Source organism: Watersipora subatra, chromosome 9, assembly GCF_963576615.1.
Source record: "Watersipora subatra chromosome 9, tzWatSuba1.1, whole genome shotgun sequence".
NCBI classification, from domain to species: domain Eukaryota; kingdom Metazoa; phylum Bryozoa; class Gymnolaemata; order Cheilostomatida; family Watersiporidae; genus Watersipora; species Watersipora subatra.
The window spans coordinates 56,455,463-56,478,537 of record NC_088716.1 but is presented as its reverse complement, the minus strand read 5'-3'; the positions used below and the strand labels follow the sequence as shown (position 1 = coordinate 56,478,537).

The 23,075-nt window shown below is 38.6% G+C and overlaps 1 protein-coding gene across 5 annotated transcripts in view; it reads left to right on the top strand.

Annotated features, from left to right (window-relative positions):
* Positions 1-23,075, top strand: part of LOC137403817 (ribonuclease ZC3H12A-like) — a 48,161-nt gene that overhangs the window by 23,702 nt on the left and 1,384 nt on the right. For 3 of the 5 annotated variants that reach the window (XM_068089873.1, XM_068089874.1, XM_068089876.1), the window contains 7 exons: positions 2,473-2,630; positions 3,652-3,726; positions 4,985-5,518; positions 7,578-7,711; positions 17,891-18,125; positions 21,781-21,956; positions 23,009-23,072. In XM_068089873.1, the coding sequence (XP_067945974.1) occupies positions 2,491-2,630; positions 3,652-3,726; positions 4,985-5,518; positions 7,578-7,711; positions 17,891-18,125; positions 21,781-21,956; positions 23,009-23,072 (1,358 nt within the window). In that variant the 5' untranslated portion in view covers positions 2,473-2,490. Of the gene's footprint in view, positions 1-926; positions 941-1,018; positions 1,102-2,472; positions 2,631-3,651; positions 3,727-4,984; positions 5,519-7,577; positions 7,712-17,890; positions 18,126-21,780; positions 21,957-23,008; positions 23,073-23,075 lie in introns of those variants that run through there. The other 2 variants (XM_068089877.1, XM_068089875.1) reach the window with 2 other exon arrangements.

Here is a 23,075-nt window from a genome sequence, read left to right as displayed (position 1 = left end):
ATAGGTTGCATAGCTAACGGGTTCTGCCACTACTTGGACACATCTTATTGCGCATAACTCCCCAATTCATGTCCATCATTCATCATTACAATTAACCGCTGCCAGCTCGCTCCAGTTGAGGGTGTCTGCTCTGCAGGCATAAACTTCGTCCATAATCAAATGCATAGTACAAACTGAATACCTTTCTCAAAAAGAGATTAGCTAACGGGAAGTTGACAAGACCTGGGTGGTAGCATAATATATGTGCCGGTTTAATGATGCAAACTGGAATGTTCGGCTTGTGAACATTGATGTTGACTAAAAAGTATTGCTGTGGGCAAAGTTATATTGTATTTGAAATGAGCGTTTAGCATTAAAAATGCGTAGATATAAAATTAATTTTAAAGCGTTACTGGACATTGAGCATTCTAAATTTTTCAAAGTTCCATGTCTACCAAAATGTAATGAGGCAGAGTACTTACTATAAGTAGAAAGGTTCATCTGAAAAACTAATATTTATGTCGAGGTCTCCAATAGATTGGGCTGAATATATTGAATAATACTGCAGCTATCTGTTTTGCCATTACGGCTCGCCTACTAGCGATGCAACATAAACGCCCACATGTCAAGACAATGTAAACGCCCACCTTCCATATAAATGTAATAGCTTTGCAAAGAGACTGGACTCTGTTGTCATAGCCAAAGTCTAGATTCGCCCTAAGGCTAAGGAGGCATGTTAAAACCTCGTGTACAGCGCGGACATCCTTGTGTACAGCGTGACATCCTCGTGTACAGCGCGGACGTCCTCGTGTACAGCGTGGACATCCTTTTGTACAGCGCGGACATAACTTCATCAAAGTTTTGACTGAGCCTCCACATTGTACAGTTCACATCAGGCTTTAAATACGCTCACTGTTCCTCATGTCCCCGTGTTAGAAAGGCTGTGTTCTGGAACAAAAAGGTTTACTGCTATGAATCATTGTATAAGGATGCTTGTAAGACTGCCCGTTACCATTATTTCCTTGTTCATTCGTTTAGTCGAAGTTTAACTGAGTACTTGTGTTATAGCTGTCAGGGCTATCGCTACTTCATAAGCACGCTACTAGCTCCATCTTATAGCAGGTAATTAGGCTCTATTTCCAGTGTCATGTCGCTTACCTCACTTACACTTACTTACCGCTGACTCTCTTAGCTGGGGTACGTATTGACTAGTTGAAGAATATTTGATGTTTTAGTGGGTTGAGCTTTTTTGAGGACGTGATAGTAATGCCATAACAGGATAGCTCAGACTTTGGTAGTTGTGAGGCTTTTTGATTGCGAGCATCCACTTGGCTTGCTCTAGTGGATGTTTAACCGAATCTTTGTAACTACTGATCATTCTTGTGGACATTTGCCAAATCGGTAAGAAAGGTATTTGTAGTGAAGAGATTAGAGCAGACAAGTTGCCAAGCATTTGTTAAATGTCTTGGTATATCAACTGTGTTGAAAGTCTTCAACTTTTGGGCTTGTTGATAATAGGAATGATAGTTGGGGTATTTTAATCATTGATGTTTTATACACGACAACTAGAGAGAGATTCTATTGGTTGTCAAAAATCAAATGTTGGAATGGGTCTTCATTCTGATACATCCTGTTCAGATACAGACCTGTTCTCATTGGTAAACAGTTCAACGAAGTGGGCATGAAATCACATAGACTACAAGGAAATAAAAAATTTAACAGCCATAGCTGTGATTCAAGATAGAAGCATGCCATGAGCAAAACAATATTGCTATTAAATAGGAACCTACGCTTCTTATACCAATCTTACCTACCAGTAGTGATCGCGAGAGTCCAACTGCTGTTCAAATTGTCGCGAGTGAGTTACGGACAGGGTTTGCCAAAATGTATTGAGCAAGTGCAGGCTGGCAGATTGCTGTCAGGGTATCGCCGTCGAAAAGGAACCAGCCATTTTCTAGAGACCGTTAACGTTCTGTAGCATCTTGGTCGTGTGATCATAGGCGACACAGCTTTTGCCTACCACAATGTTTTGATAAGCAAAAATATTGTGGGGTATTGGGCATTGGTTTTGGGATATTGCGGCAAATATGGATGAGAACCACGCTTTGCTTTATTGCATCAAAAATCTTATGTAGGTCTCAGCTATTGTTTTCAACATTAAACCGTATACTCAGGTCCCGGGCCGTGTATATGTTACATTCTTACGACTGTGATTCGATTTCTAAATGAACTTTCTAGATCTGTTTAGTCGTTTATGTTTTCAGTTTCAGATTACTATTACAACAAATACTTCATTCTAATGCAATTGCTTCATTAGCCTGTCAATTTACTTCCTCCAATGTATGTCTCTATTAGCTGGATGATAAGGCAGCCCGCGTTGCTAGTCTGTCCTGTGATACAGCTGTTGTTCTGGCTGCACTGTTGTTCTGGCTGCTCTGTTGCTGTTGCAGCATTCATCAAGGTTTTCTAAACACTAACTAATTTTATGGATAGGATTGAAGAAATATATGAATGGAAGACCATGACATTGACCCTGGAGGGAGCACCTTTGATTTAGACTGTGATAGGCTGGCTTTAGCCAATAGCAGTCACAACTGGAACTTGACTCGGCATACAGATCACATGGAAAGCATTGGCAAGGATCTTGCTGCGTAAGTAACCTCGCTATGGAATTTCCAAAATTGAAATGGATTTTTCTCTCTAGTCATAGCAAATAGGATTGGGAAGTCATTTGGGTTGCTCCTGTCAAGAGTGCTGGTCTGTTTTGACATTTTGCTGAAACTTTATGCAATAACTGCCTCTGTGTTGGTAAGTTCTCTAATTTGGAAGCGCCTGTTTCTTCCTATCAGTGTGCATCGATATCATGTGACCATTGCCACGAATGTTCAGTCTGGGAAATATTGTTCAAGAGATTGCTAAACTGTAATGTTGCCGCTGACATCACAAGTCAGGTAAGACATCGTAGTGCTCTACATCTCCTCAACTTGTATAAGTTTATTGAGAGGATAGTTTGTTTTTGAGTGCTTTCGGGTTCCATACAACCAGGTGTATGTGTATAGAAGGTGAATAGCATTCCGGTTTTAATCGTACTACTCTAACAGTTTGGAAAGAATTGAAGTAGCTTTTACCATGATCGCAGTAGATGATCTTATGCGGTAAGTGAGCCAGGTAGGTCTCGTTGTCGATGTCTAATCCTGTGCTTGTAAACCATCGATTAAAACTTATAACCTGAGATCTTGGCAAATATTTAATGGTTGTAGGTTAACATAGCTGAATGCTTGCTGTATAACATACATAGTCAGTGAATGTTAAAAAGTTTTCATTGGAGTAATTACAGCATCGATTGCATATTGTAGAAAGCGGTATTGGAAGATAACTCTAGGATTATGGATATGCATTTTTTCACTAGCCGGGGTATCTGTAGGGATTCCAACACCGCTTTCAGTCCATTCTACATATTCTGTCAGGCGCATAGTTGGGAAATCCAGGCCTGGTTTTAGAAACTTTTAATGACATATTTATTGCGAAAGAGTTTTAGGAGACGTGAGGACTCGTCCCATTGTCAACATCTACATTTTTATAACTCAATGCCGATATTTGCTTGCCCGTTGCATGTCGCTTTCCAGCAGAAATGCTCTAGCAAGTGTAATGGGGTGTATGCATTGCTTACAGGTGCAAGTTAAATTCCAAGGCCAAGTCACCTTCGAGTAAAAATGAAGCATCGTTTGACGACACTATTTCAGCTACGTAAGTATATGTGAGAGAGAAACAGAGTTGGAAAAGCATATCTGAAGAGATGCGCCTACGAGTAGCCGAGACATAACTAGATTTGAAAGTGCTGTTGTTGGCATCATACTGGTATAGATTACAGAAAGATTCGGGTGAAGTAGGAGAAGTTTGATAGGCTACTTATCTGTGGTAAGAAAGTGCGGGGGTGGAAATAGGGTGGCTAATATTAGTTAAGATCTAAATTAAGCGTAGGCGCTTATATCAATTTTAATGGGCTGGACAGAGAATCGATATATGAAGATGCTGATTGGTTGAAAAGGCAGTAAGTTTACTTATTTGTTATATCACGGCTGCGTGTTAAAGGTTGACTTGCAATAAAATTCACATTACAGTTGTTTGGTATCAAAAGATTCACCATGTCTTACTCTGTTGCGTTGTAAGTGCCAAATATGTGGAAATGTGATTACAAGCTCTTAAAAGCTCAAAAACGAAAAGCCGCCGTAGATTGAAATTTCTTTATTTCGATGACGTAGCCATGAAATTTGGTTATTGTCTTGTCACGTGATGTTCTCACGTGAATTGAAATGCCAATAAAAAGCTCAATATAAAACTTATCATAGCATTAGTTTATGACAAACACTTCGGGTTTTACCGAAGACCCCGTATCAAATATAGATACTCACTCGCTACTTTACATTTTTGTTTCGGTTTGGTCTAATCGGCGAGTCGTAATCTGATCATGTGACCCAATACTTCGCAAATAATTTCTGCAGCACTTTTCGATTATCACAAGTGACCAACAGGCTCGTCATGATTATCAGACAATGATATGTACTCCTTCAAGCCAAGGCTAGAAAATTAAACGAATTTTTACGGTAAGCTATAGGATATCACTGCTAAAAGTGACAGCATTACGATGACGATAAAGCAGACGCGTAAGAACAATAGACATGGTTTTATTGAATGCATGAAGTATATTTGTGAAAATATTTCGACGAATAAGGTTGCAAGAAAGTGTAAACAGAAACCATCTCTCACAACTACGTCACATTTGAGCCGTTTTGGAAAGAGAATCCAAACTACGGCGGTCTCGTGTGGCAGCGATTTTCTGTTCGTTTTTGAGCTTTTACGAGCTTGTAATCACCTTTCCACATATTTAGCACCTACAACACAACAGAGTAAGACATGGTGAATCTTTTCATATCAAATAACTGTAATGTGAATTTTGTTGCAAGTCAACCTTTAACTATTTCTATTAACCTAATCTTTCACACAGATCTGATTATGGCTCAAGAATTGAAGACTTTTCCTCGACAAGTATGAATGATCCGACCACGATTCCCAATGCAGAGCAGACCATAGATGACATGCCTCTCAGTTACATTCAGGCGAGTGGCATCAGCTCGGATCTGGGATATGCCAGCATCTCTGCCTCGGACTTTTCCTCACTCGGCTCCTTTAGCTTAGACAGTGGCCTCTCTCTAGCTAACCCGCAAGACACAATTTCAACAAACGCCATGCCACAAAATGAGTCTCCTAAAACCAAACTTCGAAATCGTGCCCACAAGATGCGTTTCACGGATGCAGAGATCAAGCAAAGCTTTTCGGAGTTGGGTGACATCGGTGATGACTTTGATAAACTTCTTAATCATCTAGTCAAGGCACGGTCAGCGCGAGCACCGCCAGCCGCCAAAGGTTCTACGAGTGTAACTAAATCGTCGAGTAAAACAAGTCAAGCACCTCCAAATACAGAGGGTGACTCAAAAGGACTCAGGAGAATCGTTATAGATGGCAGCAACGTAGCCATGGAGTAAGTGAGCATGACTTGTGTTCGAGTCTTTAGGTAGACGGCTCTCTGTCTAACAGTTATCGAATAATAGTTTTAGTCGCAGACGTTGTCAAGAGATATGGCAATAAATGAGCTCATTGTTAAGTTCCTCATAATTCAGTACTTGAACGGGGCTGTTTATTACAGCCAAAACTTTCCTTATTGCTACTAATCATAAGGATGATAACTAGCCTTATCTCGATCAGATAATCTTTATATATTGTTTCGTCTACTTCCTCTTCAGTGGCACCCTCTACTTTTCCTGGCCTCGCTGGTACCCTCTACTTTTCCTAGCCCTACTGGTACCCTCTACTTTCCTAGCCTCACTGGTACCCTCTACTTTTCCTAGCCTTACTGGTACCCTCTACTTTTCCTAGCCTCACTGGTACTCTCTACTTTTCCTAGCCTCACTGATACTCGCTACTTTTCCTAGCCTCACTGGTACCCTCTACTTTTCCTAACCTTACTGGTACCCTATACTTTTCCTAGTCTCACTGGTACCCTCTACTTTTCCTAGCCTCACTGGTACTCGCTACTTTTCCTAGCCTCACTGGTACCCTCTACTTTTCCTAGCCTCACTGGTACCCTCTACTTTTCTTAGCCTCACTGGTACTCGCTACTTTTCTTAGCCTCACTGGTACCCTCTACTTTCGTAGCCTTACTGGTACCCTATACTTTTCCTAGCCTCACTGGTACCCTCTACTTTTCCTAGCCTCACTGGTACTCGCTACTTTTCTTAGCCTCACTGGTACCCTCTACTTTCGTAGCCTTACTGGTACCCTATACTTTTCCTAGCCTCACTGGTACCCTCTACTTTTCCTAGCCTTACTGGTACCCTCTCTACTTTTCCTAGCCTCACTGGTACCCTCTACTTTTCCTAGCCTCACTGGTACTCTCTACTTTTCCTAGCCTCACTGGTACTCGCTACTTTTCCTAGCCTCACTGGTACCCTCTACTTTTCCTAGCCTTACTGGCACCCTCTACTTTTCCTGGCCTTACTGGTACCCTCTACTTTTCCTAGCCTTACTGGTACCCTCTACTTTTCCTAGCCTTACTGGTACCCTTTACTTTTCCTAGCCTTACTGGTACCCTCTACTTTTCCTAGCCTTACTGGTACCCTCTACTTTTCCTAGCCTCACTGGTACCCTCTACTGCCTACTCTTTCCTCTCAATTTTTTTTGTCACTATTTCTTATTTTTACCCATTGCTACTCCTTTCTTGTCTCCAAATGTACTTCACACTCTTAAGGCTGGTTTACATTATATCTCTGTATGTCGCCTTGTCTTCCCGGCGATTATTCATCGAGGAGACAACGCTTACTACAACCTCACTCTTTTTGCCCTTTCTCTAGCCAATCCCTCACACTTTTGTTTCTCTTTATTATCTTCTCTACCTTCTTTCCTCTTTTTCTTTCCAACCTTCCCTCTCTTATCATCTCTCTCATATCTTTATTGTTGTTACATCGACCACTCACGTATGAATCAAAAACGGTGTGAACTGCTAAGCTTGCCTTGTGAGAAAAAAACATGTCTGAAATGCCCCTCGCGTGAGCCAGCCATATGGCTTGATCCAGAACTGGCCTACTGCGAGCGGGCCTGTCTCCTGTAGCTTATATAGCAGTTTTGTTTCCTAAGAAGTAGCTACAGGATTACCTAAACAATGGTCTGCTATCATTACTGATCGCTAATCGTAATCAGAGTGTCTAGACAGGTTTGCTGGAGCTCATACAATTTGATAAACTGGTCGGTATGTATGACCTCGTAGAAGTAAAGGGTTTCACTACACGTGTTGACTAATACCTGTAGCTTCACTCTCCGCTCAACAATATCTTTTCCTTTGCTCCTTCCTTACGTTTTCCTAAAAGACCCATTAATGTCACCTGTTTTTTCTGTGAAAATGTGTCAAAAGTGTGTGATGATAAATGTCTATTGTATGTACCGCAGGATGAAGCTTCCTGTCTCACAAGTTGTACTTTGTTTATTTTACATCGTATGAGGCAGTATAGCGATGGTATCTTTACCAATATGGTTTGTTTTATTAGGCACGGACACCATCAAATATACTCTTGCAAAGGAATAGAGATCGTAGTCCGGTACTTCCAGCAAAGGGGCCACGAACACATCACAGTATTTGTACCTGCGCATAGACTTAGAAAGGAGGGTTTGCAGACAAAAGGTAACCATTATTTACCTGCCTCTAGTCATGCCTTGTGCGTACAACTGTACACAGTATTTGTTTTTCAGGTATGCGTCTACTTTTTAAAACTGTACATGAACTGTTGCCGATATGCGATGTTAACACGCCTCAGATTGGCAAGCGATTGAAACCACAAAGATTTTGTGGAAAAGCCAAGTGAGATAAGTTTGGTCAACCAACACCAAAATTTAACAACTAGTCATACCTCGACATACGAGCTTGATGCGTTCCGTGACTGAGCTCATATGTCAATTTACTTGTATCTCGAGGTACTACCTGTTATATAAAATAATTAAATACAAATTAATCCGGTACCATACTATGAAAAAACCACATACAGTAAGACAAGATATTATTTTTAGTAAACAGGATATGAATTTAGTGTTTACGCTAACAAATACCTATTTAGTTGCTAAAATCTGCAATAAAATGTAACAACACCCTGTACACTATTGTACGTTTTTACCTTCGAGACAGACGTTGTGGATAACGGCTGTCTGAGAGAGCAATGTGTTCGTTACACTACACTTTTGAGACATTTCATAACAGAAATTTTTGAAATTAACTTTACATAAATTTAATTTACTAAACACACACCTAATGTAAGTTTCAATTTTTTACTAAACTTTAATTATATTGTCTTAATTTTCTATTATCTGTTACCATTTTGAACCTTTTTGTTTCGCGTTACCATAACTTTTAGACCTTTTAAAAACTTTTTCAAACTGATTCGAGGAGAAAGACCAAGCGATGCTGTTCCCAAAAGTAGACTCTCACATACTTGGCCATATAGTAGCCATCGAGAACCGGCTCATATCTCAAAAATTATTCCATAATCAGTTAAATATGAACTGGATCTCCAAGAAAAAACTTGCTTGAAATTTTACTCGTATCTCGATTTTCTCACATGGTGGAGCATTTGTATGTTGAGGTATGACTATATTAAACTTTGCTGAACTTTCAAGCCACTACAATAGCGATATAGTGTTGCTTTCAATGATTGATTGATAGACAGGGATGTAGTAGACACAAACTCTATAGGCTACAGTTTAGAAGAAGGTAGAATTAGCATACATCCATAATTACATGAGTGATAAGATTGGTTTCCATAATGATATTTTCATTGTGTTAAGTTAAAGTTCTGTGAAAGCCTCAGACGACAGGAAATGCTGTGGTAGTAATGCTTTGCTTAGAGCATCAAAGTTTTAGTTTGGGGGGGAGTAGATAGTCAGCTATATAACTATACAGGAGCGTTTATACCAGGACGATTTGTCGATGTTGTAGTTGGAGTCTGTTTATGATTTGAAATATGTTTTATAAGGACTTTATACCACACAAACTCTAACTATGCAAAATCTGTCACCGCTTTTTAGCCAATGAAATGCATCATCGATATCCATTCCATTTTGACCGCTTATCAATATAAACACGAAAGAGGGTCACTCTGTTGCTACATGCCATGTAGATGTATGCGTAATAATTACTATAATTACTAATTAGTATTGATTTTAAATCAAGCTGGTGAGAACGTAGCTAATGCTATCTTTAACTAACCCTTTGGCAGAGCAGAATATATCGCCATCATATTTTCGAAGCTGTTGCACGATATGATTGGTCAAATCCATGTACTTCGTCAAGGACGGCCGTCAAAATCGAAGAAATGTAGTATGCAGCATTTCATCGATCTTGTGTCAGCGACCGGGACAAAGGTATTTTTACAACCAGTTTTAAGTTTTATATCATACCGTCTTTGTCGGCGTGGAAGTAGATATGGTAAATCATCCTGGTATAAACACGCATTAATGGCAACATTTGCCATTGGCCTGCGTTCCCTCTTAAAGTAATGTCCATAGCTTTTGTCGTTGACTTTGCCGCTGTTGCGATTCGAGTGAGAAATGAGAACAGGCTTTCTTACAAAGAAGGAAGTGGGTTAAAAGGACCCTCTGTTCACAATATTTACTTAACGCCAATGTATATCTAATTTCTAGGTCGATAGGTGCTTTGCTCTATTCACTGAGCTCGCCTCTATTGTTGATGTCCTTTCACCTACTAGCTGTTTATAACTTGTTGCTTCTATTTTTAGCTACCTAAGTCCTTTTGTAACTAGTATGCAGGTGTTAATGGTGGTCAGTTTTGAATGCATCAGCTGATTGGCCAATTACTCACGAGATTCTGTGAAGTCAGTCTAGCCATGAATTGTGTAAAGGCGTGGTCACACGAGCACCGAACCGACGTAGGATCGGTTCGGAGGCTGGTTCGGTTCGTGGCACATGTCACACGGCATCCGAAGTCACTTCGCTTCCTAGATACCATACGTATAGAGACAGGACACGGTTTCATTAGTAGTTGTTATGTATTTGAGTTAAATATTTCTATTGTAAACAAAAAACTTTGAGGAACAATTATAAATTATAATTACACAGCAGATTTATCAGAAGATCGTTCAGCTGCTCAAAATCAATCACTCGATACAAAGATTTTGCTTTCCCTTTTGCAAACCCTTCCCATCAACATAATTATATTTTTTTATTAACATATGAATGTTTTTCTATGCTGAGTACATAACAAACAGAAACAGTCTTTATCATAGTACTGTGGTTTTACATAAATAAATCAGTCAACGATACTTCATCAGGATGAATATGACACATTACTTATATTCCACACGAAAGAAAATCACAACCATTCCCTTACATTTATGCAAAACTTAAGTGCAACATCTTACATTTATGCAACCCAATCACAAGTCCGGGTGAACCTTGTCGTAAATTGCTTCATGTTGTTTATTTAACGAAATAAAAGTATCCTCCCATTTCTTTTTTAACTTTACTCACGCGCACGTAAGGAGAAATGTGACGCGTGCTCGCTAGAATTCTAGAATTTTAACCAGCCAATAAGAGCAAGAGTTCGGCACGAAATTTCGAGCAGTACCGAAATAGTTCGTTTCGGCTAGAAATGTCTTCGGCCGAACTTTTTACAGCTGAGAGCGGCGTCGTTTTGCGTCATTTAGTTCGGTTCGGTGCTCGTGTGACCACGCCTTGACAATTACTTTGTCTGTGTAAAATTATCTTAATAAAAGGAAACTCTTTCAGCATAATGGCTGTTATGAAAGTGTTTTACTATTCCTGCTGTAATGGATTCAAAACTTATTACAGCGGTAGTGTGATTAAAGGTTGACTTGCAACAAAATTCACATTACAGTTATTTGGTATCAAAAGATTCACCATGTCTTACTCTGTTGTGTTGTAAGTGCCAAATATGTGGAAATGTCATTACAAGCTCTTAAAAGCTCAAAAACGAAAAGCTGCAGTAGATTGGAATCTCTTTATTTCGATGACGTAACCACGAAATTTGGTTATCGTCTTGTCACGTATGTTCTCACGTGAATTGAAAGGCCAATAAAAAGCTCAATATAAAACTTATCGTAGTACTAGTTTATGACAAACACTTCAGGTTTCATCGAAGACCCCGTATCAAATATAGATGCTCGCTACTTTACAGTTTTGTTTCGGCCTGGTCTAATTGGTAAGTCGTAATCTGATCATGTGACCCAATACTTCGCAAATAATTTCTGCAGCACTTTTCGATTATCACAAGTGACCAACAGGCTCGTCATGATTATCAGACAATGATATGTACTCCTTCAAGCTAAGGCTAAAAAATTAAACGACTTTTTACGGTAAGTTATAAGATATCACTGCTAAAAGGGACAGCATTACGATGACGATAAAACAGACGCGTAAGAACAATAGACATGGTTTTATTGAATGCGTGAAGTATATTTGTGAAAATATTTCGACGAATAAGGTTGCATGAAAGTGTAAACGGAAACCATCTCTCACAACTACGTCACATTTGAGCCGTTTTGGAAAGTGAATCCAAACTACGGCGGTCTCGTGTGACTGCGATTAACTGTTCGTTTTTGAGCTTTTAAGAGCTTGTCACCTTTCCACATATTTTGCACCTACAACACAACAGAGTAAGACATGGTGAATCTTTTCATATCAAATAACGGTAATGTGAATTTTGTTGCAAGTCAACCTTTAAAGTTATGAATGTCCAGGGGTTTTAGAAAGTATTAAGGAATTGATAGGTGTGAAAAATTACCTACTAGCCAACTGTTTATTTTTATTTTTTGGGATGAAACCTCGTTCTAAGACCACTGTTGGAATCTGTAAATATGAGCTAGGAAATCACTAAGCATTGCCTTGCGAGTGTTATATCCTAAAAATGTTACAATTATCTCCTAAATAAGCCATCACAATCAGAGGAATGCAGTAAGATAGTTTGCTGAGGCAGCGTCCCTTAACCATACTAATGCATCTAATAAATTTAGATGTCTAGTACACAGAAAAATTAACAGTTAGGAAAAATGATTTCTGAGAGAAATGGTTTTTTCACTTTGGCGTGATAGTCAAGTCGCACAGCTCTTGTTGATGTTAAAATGGTTTGTTGCAAGGCTATGATATAATTTATCAGTACTAGTACCCTGGTTGTCTAGTAAGTCATGAGAGATCGTTGGATGTGTTAACTATACATACAATGATTCTGGAGTACCAGGAGGGGTTTGATTAGTACAGTTTTAGAGTCTCGGTCTATAATACTGAAAGGCGCGTGTTTAAATCCCATGCGATTCAATATTTTTTCTCAACCTCCGACTGTGACTTTGGACGGACATTATAGTATTAAAACTGTTCTGATTATAGTTAAGAGTGTATCCACTATACAAACATGTGTGTAGCTTGTGTAGCGGTGTACATGATCAAATGCATGTCAGGGCGTGTCTATTAACCGATATCAAGCACTGCAGTTTATATTAAGCATCATAGCAACCCTAAATTAACAATTCTAGATTTAGTGCATTGGAGACTGCTGCTTATGATTCAGACAGCGGCTGCTTATGATTCAGACACTGGTTTAAAAAGGATATGCCAGCGGCGCTTGCGAAAACTATCAAAGGATGCATAGTGATGATTCTACAGGGGAAGTTACCTGGATCCTCCTCACAGGGATTGGTCTGGATAATGGTGCAATTTCTGATATCCTATGAAAAAGAACCGATTTCGTTGACACAGATTCGTTTTGTGCTTTGATATAAAAGTTAGTTTTCTGATCCGTAGGCCGACATTGACAAGCGACTTCCACTTTAAGGCGTGGTCACACGAGACCCGAAACAAACTAAACAACGCAAAACGAAGACATTTCTGGCCAAAACGAACCATTTCGGTCCTGCTCAAAATTTCGTGGCAGAACCCTTGCTCTTATTGGCTGGTTAACATTCTAGCGAGCACGCGTCACATTTCTCCATACGTGTGCGTGAGCAAAGTTATAAAAGAAATGGAACGATCTTTTTATTTCGTTAAATAAACAACACGAAGCAATTTACGACAAGGCTCACCCGGACTTGTGATTGTGTTGCATAAATGTAAGATGTTACACTTAAGTTTTGCATAAATGTAAGAGAATGGTTATGGTTTTCTTTCATGTAGAATAGAAGTAATGCGTCATACTCATCCTGATGAAGAATCGTTGACTGATTTATTTATGTAAAACCACAGTACTATGATGAAGACTGTTTTTGTTTGTTATGTACTCAGCATAGAAAAACATTCATATATTAACAAAACATAATTTTGTTGATGGGAAGGGTTGGCAAAATCTTTATATCAAGTGATTTGTTTTGAGCAGCTGAACGATCTTCTGATAAATCTGCTGTGTAATTATAATTGTTCCTCAAAGTTTTTTGTTTACAATAAAAATATTTAGCTCAAATACATGAAAACTACCAATGAAACAGTGTCCTGTCTCCATGCGTATGGCATCTAGGAAGCGGAGTGACTTTGGATACCGTGTGACATGTGGCTTAGCTGAACCGAAGTAAAACAACTTCCGAACCAAACCTAAGTCGGTTCGGCCATCGTGTGACCACGGCTTTAGGACTTTTTGCTGAGTTATTACAACGCTAACTACTCATGCCTAAGAAGCCTAAAGCAATTTACAGAGAGGACAAAAGACTTGATGGTATTAATTCTTGTTTGAAATGTAGTATATGGAAATTATCAACAAATGAATACTTCACTCTGTACATTGCTATAAATCAGACAGCATCAGTGAAGTGATGACAGCATCTCCTATAAAGCTTGCATGGGTGTCTAGCAGACCCAAACTGCTATAATATACCGGTTATGAACTTCCAGGAATCTACCTATTAAAATATAAAAGGAAATATAGTAGTACAAAGTTAGTAGATCTTAGCGAATGCTGCGTATACAAAAACCCGTTCTTCAATTTCAACTTCCATATGAGGAAAATACAGTAGAACAATAAATTAATCTTGTGGCAACTCATCGATAAAATGTCTACTGTACTTGACAATGCAGTTAAAATATTATTAATTATGTTTATGTAAATCAAACACGTGTTCAAATGCAGCATTGCAACAAAACGTGAAGCTAGCTCGGTGATCAAATTTTTGGCTTACTGTGCCCAGAGGTGCCACTGTAGAGATCATGAAATTAGGTCAAGCTTTAGCAGGACTTTTCATTGCCATAAACTTTTGATTGCTCATGCCAATGAGACTTCAGTTTTACTGGTACGTACTTTTAGATTCTAGGGCAGCTTGTGTTGAAATGTTTTTTGTCATCTATTCTAGCCATACCAGACCCCATCGGACTCATAATTTATTGCTTACTGCTGTCACTATCCTAAAACCTCTATTTGAACGCCATGTCGCTCTATTTTTCAATGCTTCTCCTATCGTAGCGGTTGAATAGAGGTGGCGTTCAAATAAAGGTGGAGTTGTATTTTTCAAATAGCTCGTCAGAATTTTGGAGCATAAATTTAACTTCTTCATAGGCGAAGTCAATGACGCCTATATTTTGCAGCGTATATTTGGAGCAACATTAACCTTTTTAGATGCAAATAATCTGTTCCGGTAGCTCACCTCCAACTTGTCATAGATCTCTAAATAAATATGCATTGGGAAACTGAGAAATATTTCTACCAGTTGGTATCTATTGTTTGCAATTTTCCTGTGATGATATGATAGCCTGTGCCCTGCTTTGCAATTTATGAGCTGACAATTTTTTATTTCATTCAAATTTGAAAGCATAATTTTATTGCTATATTTAAAGAATAGAGAAAGCATAATATTATTATGCTTTATTATTCATCTTGAGGTGTTGACTGATGTTCTAAAAAAAGAATCAAGGAGATTGACCAACCAGAAGCTGAGATATAGCCAGCCAAACACAGGTCTACCAAAAAACAAAAGTGTTTTGGTAATCATCAATATATGACGTATGAAATCGACTTGTGTGTCATTGGTCAATTAAGCCAACTAATGCGCTCTCCTATAACAATCACGGCGTTTTAATTGGTTTAATCCCTGGAAGTATAGAACAATCAAATTGGGCGTAACAATCATCGCTCCTAGAATTCCGAACCAGTCCCTCTGACGTGTAGATTAGTTTTAGCATAAACTAATTACACGCATCTATTATTTCGCAACATTTCGCTATCTTGCTAGTTCAGCTCAGTTTTGTTGTTCTCCTACTTAGCTTCCCTATTCAAAATCATCTTTAGCGTTGTTCAGATTTTTTAACTATAGCTAATAAATAGAATCAATTAAATCAATCTCGGTTATCATTTGGAATTTTCTACAAATTATATTAGTTACATCATTTATTTTATACGCAGTTATATTATTATTTTGTATAATATGCATTATGAATATTATATAAATCATAAAAAATAATCATAGATAAGATAATAGATCAATAGAAAAATCAAAGCAAAAGTTATCGTTTTCTTTTCTTATAGCAAGAGCAGCACGGTCAAGTTAGTCTTTTTAAGATTATGGCTGTAGTGAACTTCCAGTCTGTTAATAGTGACGATAATCATGAAAATCAACTGAATGCTGCAGTAGATACACAGTAGAAAAATGATGAAGGAACAAAAAGTCCCATTTCTATTTCTTATTGTAAACAAACTGCAATCGCGGATATCGCATATAGACTATACACGCGCCGTTCGTTGAACAGATGATCTTCGGAGCATATCCGTGGAGATCGAGTTAAAATTTGAAGCACAATAGTCAAAATCTGCTCTTCTGCTTTAAAAAATCATGGCGAGGGGTTGTGGGCAAATGCCTTTACCACACAATGTTTGGATGATTTTCCTGAGAAACCAGAGCTAGTATGTAAATTATTTACTATCGCGAGAAGCGTTTCACATCTCGTAGCCAAAACAATCATTATAAGTAACGGCGGTAAGGGTGCGCAACTCCGGCACATGACCATTAAGTCGATTTTATACGTCACAGTTTTCGGGATTTTCGAAGGGTTTTCCTCTGATTCTTTATTAGGTAGACCTGTGTTTGGCTGTCTATATCTCAGCTTCTAGGGGGTCAATCTCCTTGATTCTTTTTTTAGAACATCAGTCAACACCTCAAGATAACTAATAAAGCATAATAATATTATGCTTTCTCTATTCTTTAACAATGTTGCATAAAAGCTCATTGTACTCATTGTTATGTTTGCTACAGTTTGCAGCCAAAACTGGCTTTTTTGCGCAAGAGAAGAGGAGTTATTAGTGTCGATCCATTGTAAGCTGTGTTAAGATAACTGCAAGGATGCTATCAAATACAGTCAAACATTGATAACTCGAACTTCAAGGGACCGAGCAAAAGTGTTCGAATTATCAGAGCATTCAAGTTATCAGAGCACTGTCACAAGTCCATATATTTACTTATTTATTAGTAGATACATGTACATATACAAACTATAATATAAATCAAAAGCACAAATGGCTTGTTTCAAATTAAATGCTTCTAATGTAAAGTTTAAAACGTTTTCATGAAAAAGTATAGAGATTTTTCTATCACTTGAGATTGGTTTGTTGTTTGAGGTGATGTTATTGCCAGGACGTTTTTCAGATTGACATTGGCAAAACTTGATCGTTGTTGAAATGCTCAAAAGAAAAGACATTTTTTTCTTTTGGGGTTTTACCCACGATCAATTTTGCCGTTTTTTCTTGAAGTTTATGCAAAGATTATCTTACTTTACCTGGGATTCGTTAAGAGCAACACTCCGAGGCAGTTCAATTAGAAGTTTTACGAGGTTTTACGTACATTCTACATCACTCACGTTTTTTTAATAGATACTTATTGAATGTACACACGTATTCTGTGTTTAGGTCAAACGATGAATAGTTTTTTGTAGCTCAGACAACGTATACGTTTAATTACAACATTTTTTAAGACGTTTTAAACATTCAACATTCCGACGTTGATTGAACACGGAATCAACGTCGGAAAACTATTCATCACGGGTTAGCCGAGTCACGCACTCAAGGATTTTCGCCACGCACATACAGAACAACATGCGATTTTTGTTTTGTATGTGCGTGGCGAAAATTCTTGCGCGCGTGACCCGGCTAGCCCGTGCTATTCATCGTATCGCAGTATAAATCAAATTTCACCAAACTTTTAGAAAAGTCGTTGACAAAAATATTTTACCGATGGTGGTAATAACGACGCTTATGAATTACGAAAAGATGAAGTTTACCTCTATGGCTTTGAATAAAGTGATTTTCTAAAGCGAAAACAACCGTTTCGGTAGCTGTTGGGCAAAAAAACAGTTCGAATTAACAGTGTTGAGTTCGAGTTATCTATAGCAATTTATCATTACGTGGGAACGGACCAAAGGAAATGTTCGAATTAACCATGTGTTCGAGCTATCCGTGGACGAGTTATCCATGTTTGACTGTAGTATGCTATAAATCTGCAAATTTATAAGTTATATAATAATAACCTATCAAATGCCACAAATATATGTATTCAAGAACAAATGACATAAACAAACTACATTTTATGCTTATAATACATACATAAATAAAAAATAACATTTTTATTCATGAAATAAATGCTTCTAATTATCACAAACACAAAACTAGTTAAACTCTTTAGGTTGAGTTTACAAAAACTGTTAACAAAGTTTTTCAAGTTTTTTACATTACAATAATATTATTGCGATATATCGCGAGTCGTCTATTTGCAATATCGAATCGTCCAGCGATTTTTGAAAATCATGATGCTCTAATATGAGCCACTCAGCATGCTTTTTGTAAAATGTTCTTCAAGGCTTGTATCCTTTGCAGACCAGCACATACTCAATGACCTCGCACGACAGGGAGTAGTCGTGAAGACACCGAGCAGGAGAAGTAGTAAGGGTCATATCGCCAGTTATGAGGATCGGTTCATTCTTAAGTTGGCCTCTATGGAGAAAGCTATAGTCGTCTCCAATGATCAGTTTCGAGACTTGAAAAGTGAGAGAACTTCTTTCCGCGAGACAATCGAGAAAAGGATATTGCCATTTGCTATTGTCGCGGACCAGTAAGTCACCTACTTTCAATTTCATCTTTCTGCTCCTTGATATACCAATACCCAATGCCCTTGCTATATTCCTGGACTCATTATAACCCAATGAACCTATTTTATATTCCTTGATACGCTGTTACCTGGTGTCCTTTTCTACGTTCCTTTTGATATTTTCATCGGATTTTACCTTCTCAGTTCATTGATATGTTACCTGGTGCTCGATTTCAAAATACTTTGATGGCATGCTAGTAGATAATTCTTACGCATTGCACCCAAAACTGGAGAAAAGGTCAATTAGTAAATTATTTTCTTGACGCAAATAAGATTAACTAAGTTTTTAGTATCTTTCCGCCAATAATATATGCTAGTATACTAGCAGTGTAGTACGCCGTGAGAGATCGTCATTACTGCATTGTGTAATGAGTATCTGTGAAACCACTCCAAATGCAGGAAGGTGTACAAATGGCGCGGATGGTAGCGTGTCTGGCTGCTAGGCCGAAGGTCAGAGTTTGAATTCCATGCGATGCAATATTTTCCCTAATATCCAACTGCGGCATCAGGCTGACTTGGCTCTTATTATAGTAAGGATGGTGCGTGTAATGAAAGAAAATTCCTTATTAATATTTTCATGCTAAAGAATGACTACTTGTGAGAATTGTAAATCTTATGGTAAAAAGAGATTAGCCGGTAGTGCTACGACTGGGCTCAAGTAAATACTTTCCTATACCTGGTATCAATTGAATCATTGCACAAGGTAGGGCAGCTAACTGTATTTTTCATATGCCCGGACAATGTGAATGTTCATCCTAGATTATATCTGGACCGTCCTGGCAGTTAGCTTATGCAACAATTGTAATTGTCCCCCTTTGTGATATAAATTTTGTCTTATAAAAATAAGCCTCAATGGGTATTTGTTTGCGTTAAACAATTTCATGAAAGTTTCATCGTTTCATATTGCCTAAGGCAAAAATTCGACTCGCGAATTGGCTCTAATCTGTTTGTACAGGACTATACCAATTGTTGGCAGTTTATCGACGAATAGCCGATCATGAATGTTTTTCATTGACTACACATTTCCTATTGTGTGAGAATATTGTGGTTCAATAGTAGTTAGTTTTTCAAAGAATAGAATAACATTGGCGGCTCTACAATTAATTCCATTTACCCCAGCTTCAAGCTTAACCCTTTGAACCCTGGCCATTTTTGTCGATGATGCGTGTCAGTAACCCTGGGCAATTTGTCCAACGGTCCGAAATTTTTCAACTTTTATTAAATATATCTAAATGTGCTCATTATACGATGATATTAGGTAAAGCACTAGTAAAAAAGTCAGGCAATCGACAGCAAATGTCATCATACAGAAAAAAACAGTACTTCACCATTATTCAGCCTAAAACTATAAAAGTTTGTACGATTTTATAAAACTTGTAAAAACATTTACAGTAGCACCATATCCATTGAGCACATGTTTATCACCATTTTATGACTCAAAATATACTGGAAAATTATAATTAGTATTATAAAATTCTTTATTTGCATCACAATCATTTATGACCTACCAACAAACGGGTCGTATCGATTTTTTCGCGATATCGTTCTAATAAATAGTGTTATTAAAACGAAGGAGGTGAGTAAAGATATTTGAAAACTGTTACAAATGGAAGTGAAAATTCCGATCTAACATCCTGTGCAAGAATTAATTTGATTGGCTTCTGCTGTTTCTTAGAAACAGCTTTTGTAAACGAAACCATGTGAATGCCGGAAAAGCGGCCTTTAGGGATTCTGACACACCCTACGCATTGCCGCAAAACTGGCCGTTAAGGTTCAAAGGGTTAAGAAGTTTAACATTACATATTATCCCTGAAATAGACGCATTGATGCCAACTTGAGTTGCAGTTTCTATAGAGATTTGACTAAAAACATTATACCATTATATCACCTGATATAAAAAAACCTTTGAGTTCACATTGTGGATCGCTGTAAGTTGGCTATAGCTGGGCTTGACAACGCCCATTACATAGTAGCGCGTGTGCAGAACACACTTGATTTTTTATTTACCGTTGTCACATGAACTCCTCGATATAATCCAAATTGGAGTGCTCCATAGAGTGCCAGCTGGGTCACGCAGAGCAGGTGCTCCACAAGCCAGTGGCTCCGTATAAGAGAAATAGCTGCACATAATGCTGTTCTTTTGTTTAAGTTAGCTTCTTGCAATCATCCAACTAAAGACCTCATTTTGTGCTACGTAATTTAGCTAGCTATACGAATGTCGCATGTTTAAAGCTTTTGGCAATGCCATGTATGTTACGTTGGGGCAATAAACCATGAATAGTTATTGCGTCTGCAACCCTTTTACCGATGTAATGTTGAAAATGAAAAATAACTAACTCCGTGGAAGCTTACTCACATAAAATAAAAAATTATATTTCTTGTTAAATTATGGTAAAACTTTTAGTTAGTTTGAGGCCGAGTAAAGATTTCCTTTATGACTACGTAAGCGACGTTTGGGGGGGGGGTGAAGTTTCACGTGAAGGCGCATTATGCAATGCAATTTTAATCATGTCGAGAGAGTTTTTTGTGGTGCAGTGTGGGAAAACTGAAATGGCGTCTTACCTGACCTTTTCTTTGTCTACAAAAGTCAGTTTAAAGTGTTCCTACTCACCGCATAGAGCATTTATAATATGGATAGTTCCATCGCTAACAGGATGGACAACTCCTGTCATTCTCCTGTGTTGGCATGTGTAAGATTTTAATAGTTGAGCTGAACTGGTGCCAAGCTATCAGATAACCCCTGAAAGAGCTTCCTTCATTAGCCAACACACAATTATTGACCCTGTTCCTTGACATAGTCTGATTAATTCTTATTTGAGATCCTTGCCAGTTTCCTTGTGACATCACCTTTCCTTCTTAATTCATCACTCACGGAATCTTAACCGCCTATGAAAAGTTTTCATAGCAACCTCAAAAAGTTTGATCATGTTTCTCCTAGCAAGCCTCGTTGCGTGCAGAAAAAGCTTAATTGCAAATCATACGATGCTGAATAAAAGGCTTGGAAGTAGCACATTACTGCACGCTAGCTTTAAATTTTAGCATTGATAGTTTTGTTTAAACACGAATATTAACTCTCTTCTTTAGAAACATAACCTAAGTGTAGGCTGTTCTGAGGCTGACACTCAACTTTTGCAACCTTGGTTAATATGTACCACAGGCTCACAGTCTAATCGCCTGTCTCTGTTCTTACACAGACCCAGCAACAGTTGCTAGCACTGCACTCACTCATTTCGTTGTGCTGTTTTGGGTATTTATTTTAATTAGTAAGCTGGTTGTCCCGTTCGCCGTGAGAGATCATCATCTGTAATAGCTACGTGTACAACTATTCCTCTGTGCAGCGAGGTGGTCATTGTAATAGCTACGTGTACAACTATTCCTCTGTGCAGCGAGGTGGTCATTGTGCAGTTGATGGTGTGCCTGGCTACAAAACCGAATAACGAATTCGATTCCCATGTGATGCATTTTTTTTGTTAACTTCTAAAGCGTGGGTTCGGATGAACGAACATGGCTCTTATTATAGTAAATATGTGCTATAAACGTGTCTCTGAATAAAGGTATCTTTGCGCCGCCTTTCTACCTCGAAATGTCTAAAAAGTTAATCTTTATACTTTTGTGTCAGATTTATCCCTGCTGAGGACCCATTGGGCAAGAGAGGACCAACACTGGAGCAGTTTCTCAGAGTTGTTCCATATAACTCCGCCTCAGGAGCATGTCCATATGGCAGAAAGTGTACCTATGGCACCAAGTGCAAGTTTGGACACCCTGAGAGAGACGACAGCTATGACTCGGCACTTGGTGAGTCAATGCGGTTTACGAATGCTTGTAAGTCAGCTGAGATGGCCATAGGTTGGGCATATCGTCGTGCTACAATAGCTGTATGTTAGATGTGAGTTCTACACAACGCATGATCTAGTTTCGATATGAGGCTTTTACCTTTGCTCCAAGAAATGCTTCTGGTGCTCCATCTAGTAAATGCCAGACTATGCTATCAATTAGGAAAATCACCGTGCCTTGGGCTTTCATTACGTTTCGGGAGTTGATTACATAGACCTGTTTTCTTATAAGTTAAGCATTATGTTGATACACTTTGTCTGGTTTTCTATTGCTACAACATAGCTTTCTAGTTGTTGCTATTTCAACTATCGAAGGTTTGATTTTTCGATCACGATTACAATAAAAACCGACTTGCAGCCATGGATAAAACTGGTGCCACCTTTTTCTCTCTTCAAGTAGCGTACCGTTATTACATCCATTCTGATGTGCATCAGGCAGTCAGCACGCCACGAGTACTTTCGATAACGTGCGCTGATGTAACATTAGTATTAGCTTTGATGACTAGGCTTGGCACAGAATTAAAACTTTACAGGCACGAACCCAGGTGTAAAGCTGTAATGATCGTGTCCTATGCTGGACATGCTATCCCAGCCTACGAAGCTTATGGGGTGTCAACCATAGTTATAAACCTTCCAAAGTAGACATTGTTAAACATCTACTAGCTGCACAGGCCAGTGGCTGGCATGGCACTAGCTGTGTGCAGCCATACGAAAGTCCATGTAGACAGCCCAATAACAATGTGCACAGTTGGTTAGTTAGTTCCTTGTGGTTACTGCTATCAAATCAAGAGGTTGCCGAATGTCTGAAAATTTGGCAATCTTCCAAGATTTTATTTCCTAGTGCCTTGTCAAACTGCAAACTTTAGCAACTTGCAACTTGAGCAGAGACCGTTGAAAGTTGAAAGTGGACAAGCTAGTGTCCTTGTTGGCTCACCTGCCCTGCTGTGCCACTAAAACCAACTTAGAGAAGCAAGTCCACTCATTTGCGCTAACGCCTGTCTGTTGCTGTTGTAGGAAGCTCATATAAAGGTCCTCCTTCAACAGCTTCTCAGCATTCAGATCAATGGGGTCAGTCGAGGTA